Below are 6,494 nucleotides of genomic sequence, written 5' to 3'. Positions count from 1 at the left end.
CTCCCACTTTGCTGTGCTGATGGTGGCGCCTTGGCTGGCTTCCCATGGACACTCTGGGTTCCTCAGCCCCAGGCATGAAACCCCATCACCCATTCCGTAATTTTTTGACCTGGTGAAGTAGCGGTAGGAGGGAGAGCCAGCAAAGGATTTTTCATCCATAATCCACAAACACACAGACACAACCACCGAGACACAAGGAAATAGGATATAAAAACACCTGCATTATGCTTACCGGCCACAGCTCTTTCTGCCTTGCAGAAGGGGCCCTAGCAATCGCTCAGATCCAAATCCTCTGACTCCAAATTCAGGGCTTCCTATTTTATTCCTTTAGCACTATCTCCACCACCATCACCATCCATCCCCACCCTGACCACTGTCACCACCATCATCACGATATTACCGCCATCACAACCAGCAACAACAGCATAGCCATCAGGACCATTACCATCATAACTGGCATCCCACCACCATCAGCACCATCAGCACCATCCCCATCATGACTGGCACCCCCACCACCATCAGCACCATCCCCATCATGACTGGCATCCCACCACCATCAGCACCGTCAGCACCATCCCCATCATGACTGGCACCCCCACCACCATCAGCACCATCCCCATCATGACTGGCATCCCACCAGCATCAGCACCATCAGCACCATCCCCATCATGACTGGCACCCCCACCACCATCAGCACCATCCCCATCATGACTGGCATCACCTCCACCATCATCACACCTATGACAGTGCCACCACCACTGCCCTCACTACATCATCATACCATTTTCTGCACTAGGGGAGGAGTCCTCTTGGATCCTGACACAGCATGGATGAAAGACCCAATGGGAAGGGCAGAAGGAGGGTGACACGCTTCCTAGGAGCCCAGGGGTCAAGGCCTGAAAGCCCAGGCCTCTGCAGCAGTCCTGGATTCTCCCAAACTTGAACCCTGCCCAAGGCCCTGTCTTCCCAGCTGAGTTGGAGCCTCCATCCCCACCCTCCTCCAGCAGCCAGAGAACTGGTCCCGGTCAGGTGTGGTCCTCCTGGTTTCCCAGTGGCGGAGCCAGCTGTGGAGACAGAGAGAAACCCAGGAGGGGTGGAGTAGGGGAGGGAAGACTGCTGCACCCATGGGATTGGTCAAGCTGCGCCCTCCTGGCCAGCACCTGACTTAGAAGGTTCAAAGAGACAGCAGCCCCAGCCTCCGCCCGGAGCTCTGCCTGTCTCAGCCATGAGGTGGGCGCCCGCTGGGCAGAGTGGGCCTCAGGGGCTGCCCTGAGGCTGCGGTGAGGTGGGAGGAAGCCAGCAGGCCCCGTGGGGGCACCATGGACAAGTTCCGGATGATCTTCCAATTCCTGCAGTCCAACCAGGAGTCCTTCATGAATGGCATCTGTGGTATCATGGCCCTGGCCAGCGCCCAGATGTACTCCGCCTTCGACTTCAACTGCCCCTGCCTGCCGGGCTACAATGCTGCCTACAGCGCCGGCATCCTGCTGGCGCCGCCCCTGGTGCTCTTCCTGCTCGGCCTGGTCATGAACAACAATGTGTCCATGCTGGCTGAAGAGTGGAAGCGGCCGCCGGGCCGCCGGGCCAAGGACCCCGCCGTGCTGCGCTACATGTTCTGCTCCATGGCCCAGCGCGCCCTCATCGCGCCCGTCGTCTGGGTGGCCGTCACGCTGCTCGACGGCAAGTGCTTCCTCTGTGCATTCTGCACAGCGGTGCCCGTGAGCCTGCTGGGCAATGGCAGCCTGGTGCCCGGCCTGCCCCCGCCCGAGCTCGCCCGCCTGCTGGCCCGGGTGCCCTGCCCTGAGATCTACGAGGGCGACTGGCTGCTGGCCCGCGAGGTGGCTGTGCGCTACCTGCGCTGCATCTCACAGGTGAGGGGCCGGCTGGCCTTGGGCTGGGGCTCCCCTCACAGGTCGGATCCCTCGGAAAGTATTCCTTCCCCGCTCTTGAAGAGGAGCTTCCGCGGGGCGTGCTCACGTTTTTCCCAATAGATGGGGCAACCCCCGGCCAGGGCTGGGTCTGCCCACTCAGACGCAGCTCCCTGGGGCGGGGGTATATTTTCCCAAAGGGCTTCTGAAGGTGTCTTTCCTCAGGTCAGTGCCACCTGGGGAAAGAGGCCTGTGCCCTGTCCTGAGGTTCCCCTGAGTGGACCCAACCTCTCAGTCAGCCTCTTGTCTTCCTTCCTGAGCTCCAGTTTGGAAACCTGGGGGAATTTGCATCCTTTTCCTCTTTCAGGCTGGGGCAGTAGTGAGGCCAGTGGGTGGCTGGGCCATTTGGGTACATTTCCCTGACAAATGGCCCCAGCTGGCACTCCCAGCTCAGGGGAAAGAGGCTTGAGTGAGGGGATGGACTGTTGGGATGTGCCCCAAAGGCAGGGCTGGAGGGCTCACTGACGGGGGATTCTGTAGCCCTGCTTCCTCCTTCTCTGCCCTTCTGGCCCGGCACTCATCTGAGCCCCTCAGGACTCCTCAGCAGTTGTTGTGCATGGGCAGGAAGACCTGGGCAGGGGTCTGCCAGGGAGGGGACAAGGCTACAGAAGCATGCACACTCTGCTGCGATGAGTCCAGACACCCCGGCTTCCCCTCCAGCCTGAACTCTCCCCTCTGGGGCTTGCGGCGTCCCCAGGTGCCCCTGTGAACCTCACACTCCGAGTGCTTTCCTTCTCGCCTGCGCCTCCTCTCCTGTGAGCACTTGTCCGTCATCCACTTACCCTCCACCTGACCTTTAAACAATTACCTCACAGACTAAAAGGGGCCCCAGAGGGCAGGCTGCCTGGCCTATAGTATGTCATTTGGACTTCAGGGGCTGAATTCAAAGTTTAATTTTAGAATTAGTTGACATCATCTAAAACCTGCAAACTATCACATAAAAATGAGATTTCCAGGTTGACCTGAAACTTCAGGAGATTCAGCCCAGCGGGGCCCACATTTCCTCATCCACCACATGCTCTGCAGTTTCCCCGCCCCAGGGTGCTCTACCATAACCCACTGACCCCCACTGCTGACAGTGGTTGCCCTGCCTCGCTCACCCTGATTCGGCCAAATGCTTCTCTGTGCAACTGGGGTTGACCCTGAAGTTCAAACTGGGGGAGCAGCCTTCACCACAGTGAGTTACTGGAAGAATAGAACCAGCACCCGAGTGTCCAGTGCTCTTCAGCACAAGTTGAGCAATTGTCCAGTTTGTCTCTGTGACCCCTGAGGGCTCAGCTCGGAACCCACAAGGGAGGCACTGACTGAGAGCTGCCGACTGACAGGCAGACAGCAGCAGGAGCCAGAGGCGGGGTACAGGACTCAGAGGAGGAAGCGTCACTGTGGGAGGTCAAGGAGGGCTTCCTGAAGGAAGAGGCATAATTAGTGAGGGCTGGTTGGCCTAATAATAGTGACTAACAGTTACTGAGCACTAACTAGGTACCAGGCACTGTGCTAAGTTTATTGCCACTTTTAGTTCTCAGAACAACTCAGTGGGATGATCAACAGCCCCATTTTGTAGGTGGGAAAACTGAGGCACAGAGAAGGCAGGTACTTTGCTCCCAGTCAACTATTAAGGTCAAGCAGACCTTGTTTTATTGCACATCACTCTCTCAGGCTTCACAGATACTGCGTGTTTCACAAGTTGAAGGTTCCTGGCCACCCTGCATCGAGAAAGTCTGTTGGTGCCATTTTTCTAACACCTTATGCTCACTTCTTGTCTCTGGGTCACATTTTGCCAATTCTCATAATATTTTAAACTTTTCGGTGATCACTGATCTTTGATGTTATTACTACTGCTCACTGAAAGCTCAAATGATGGCTAGCATTTTGCAGCAATGAAGTATTTTTTAATTAAGTTGTATACATTGTTTTTTATATATAATGCTATTGCACATGTTATGTTAGTGTAAACATAACTTTTATATGCACTGGGCACCCAAAAACATGGTGTGACTCACTTTATTGCCATGTTTGTTTTAATGTAACAGCCTGGAGCAGATCCCATCATATCTCTGGAATATGCCTGTGGTGCAAATAGGCAAACCCAGGCATTCTAGTTTCAAGGTCTGCCCAGCTAAGTCCTATGTATTGAGAGCCAGGCCTACATACAGGGCATTTTACTCATGCAGTCTCATTTCCATGAGATGGTATATCTGTGCCCATTGTACAGAAGAGGAAGTGGAGGCCATGAGGTGCCGTCATTTGCTCTTTGAGTCAGTGCTCTTTCCCCTAAAGGCCCTGGCACAGAGTGTGGTTTGGGGGCCTGGTCAGGCTCAGGAGGCCAGAGGGCAGTGCCTGGCTGACTCTGTCTTCTCTCGTCTCAGGCCCTGGGCTGGTCCTTTGTGCTGCTGACCACGCTGCTGGCATTTGTCGTGCGTGCTGTGCGGCCCTGCTTCACACAGGCCGCCTTCCTTAAAAGCAAGTACTGGTCCCACTACATCGACATTGAGCGCAAGCTCTTTGATGAGACGTGCACAGAGCATGCCAAGGCCTTCGCCAAGGTCTGTATCCAGCAGTTCTTCGAGGCCATGAACCACGACCTGGAGTTGGGTCACGCCCACGGGGTGCTGGCTGCTGGCCCCACTGGCTCGGCTGCCCCTGCTGCCACGGAAGGGGCAGATGAGGAGAGGGAGAAGCTGCGTGGCATCACCGATCAGGGCACCATGAATAGGCTGCTCACAAGCTGGCATGAGTGCAAGCCGCCCCTGCGGCTGGGCCAGGAGGAACCACTGGTGGGCAACGGCTGGGCTGGGGGCGGGCCCCGGCCTTCACGCAAGGAGGTGGCCACCTACTTCAGCAAAGTTTGAGCTGCAGCCAGGTGAAGAGGTGGGAATGGGGGTGTGAGCCCACAGCTCCTCAGACCCCCAAACTGGATGAAGAAATGGTTGTAGGCTCCAGAGCAGACCTACGTGCCGAGGCACTCACCTGCCCATTTGAGGTGGGAAATTTGGAGTTGGAAGGGGACCTCAGTCCCCCAGCTATGGGACTATCCTGGAAGGTCCTGGAGTTATAGGGCCACGAGCAGTATTAGTCAGACGGATTCAGAACTGCCTTTGCGGGAGACAAGCTCCCATCTGCCCAGCCCCTCCCAGGCCACTTCACTCCTGGTTCACTGTCTCCTCTCAGGCTCTGTGAGCACCTTGCCCCAGCATTCACTCATCTGTGATTTTTTAAAAAATCTTAGTTCCCTTATGCTCAAGGCTCAGGGAAGTCCAGCCACCTCATGAAGCAGGAATCCTCTGATTTTGGCTGGTCTCCTGAGTGAGGCTGAACAGACCAAAGTGGGCCATAAGGACCCGACACAGCCCCACCTGATGGGACACGCCTATGGTCACAGGTGATGAGATATCTATCAGCAAGTAGGTCCAGTCAGGAGAAGCCATGGTGTGGCTCACCACGGAGGTCACTCAACATCATCAAGGCGGACTGCACACTTACTCAGCACTGGCACGAAAGGCCCCTGTCTTAGTCTGCTTGAATTGTTCTAACAAATACAGCAGACTGGGTAGCTTCTAAATGACAGAGGCCTCTCTCACCATTCTGGAGACTGGAAGTCCGAGATCATGGCACCGCCGTGGTCATGTTCTGATAGAGGCCCTCTTCCTGGTTGGTAGAGCATGCCAGCTCACTGTGTCCTGTGGTGGGTGAGACTGGGGGCTCTCTGGAGCCTCTTTTTAAATTTTTTTAATTTATGTATTTATTTGGCTGCACTGGGTCTTAGTTGTGGCACGTGGGATCAAGTCTCCTGACCAAGGATCGAACTCAGGCCCCCTGCATTGTGAACATAAAAATCTTAACCACAGCACCACCAGGGAAGTCCCTGGAGCCTCTTTTATAAGGCATGAATCCCATGCTTTCAGCACCTCCCAAAGGTCCCACTCCTTAATCTCATCGCCTTTGGGCGTTAAGATTCAACCTATGAATTTGAGCAGGGGACATATTCAGACCATACCACGTGCCAGGGAGAGGCCTTGGAGATGGCCCAGACGCGTCCCTCACATCCAGGTCTCAGGTGGAAATCAGACCATCCCCAGAGCATTTAGTAAGGGAAGCTGATGTCTTCCCGTGTTCTCAGAGACCATATCTCTTGGGGAGGGGGTTCTAAAGTACTGCAGGTCTCTGTCCTGAGGTGGGGGTGAGGGTGGAGGGGTGGGAGGGGAGCTACCTAGGGTGGAAATGGCCCAGACTCAAGAGTGAGACAGAATTCGGTCAAATGCTGGCTCTACCACTTACAAACTGTGTCCCTCGGGTCAGTTGCCTCACTTTGCCTGTTTCCTCCTCTGTATAAGGGAGATGAAGCACCTACCTTATGGGATTGTGTGAGCAGTAAATGGGTGAGGTACATAAAATGCATGGCATGTGGTAGGCACTCAGTACTTGGTGGATAATGTGGGTATTGATTTCCAAATCTGAGGGCTTCTCCTCCTCCTGGATGGAAGGCGGGGATGTAAGGAACCAGAGCTTCCTTTGACCAGGGGGAAGCAGAGGGCCAAGAAGATGAGCTTCTTGCCCCAAGACATCTTG

General features: G+C 55.2%; 1 protein-coding gene across 1 annotated transcript; it reads left to right on the top strand.

Annotated features, from left to right (window-relative positions):
• Positions 1-1,319: 1,319 nt before the first annotated feature.
• On the top strand, positions 1,320-4,777 carry CALHM1 (calcium homeostasis modulator 1). The gene is made up of 2 exons (XM_052661230.1): positions 1,320-1,871; positions 4,295-4,777. Exons 1-2 carry the CDS (start codon positions 1,320-1,322, stop codon positions 4,775-4,777), a joined length of 1,035 nt encoding a protein of 344 aa, XP_052517190.1.
• The last annotated feature ends 1,717 nt before the right edge of the window (positions 4,778-6,494 follow it).

The sequence above is a fragment of the Budorcas taxicolor genome, chromosome 23 (assembly GCF_023091745.1).
Source record: "Budorcas taxicolor isolate Tak-1 chromosome 23, Takin1.1, whole genome shotgun sequence".
NCBI classification, from domain to species: domain Eukaryota; kingdom Metazoa; phylum Chordata; class Mammalia; order Artiodactyla; family Bovidae; genus Budorcas; species Budorcas taxicolor.
This window is presented reverse-complemented; position numbering and strand designations above follow the sequence as displayed.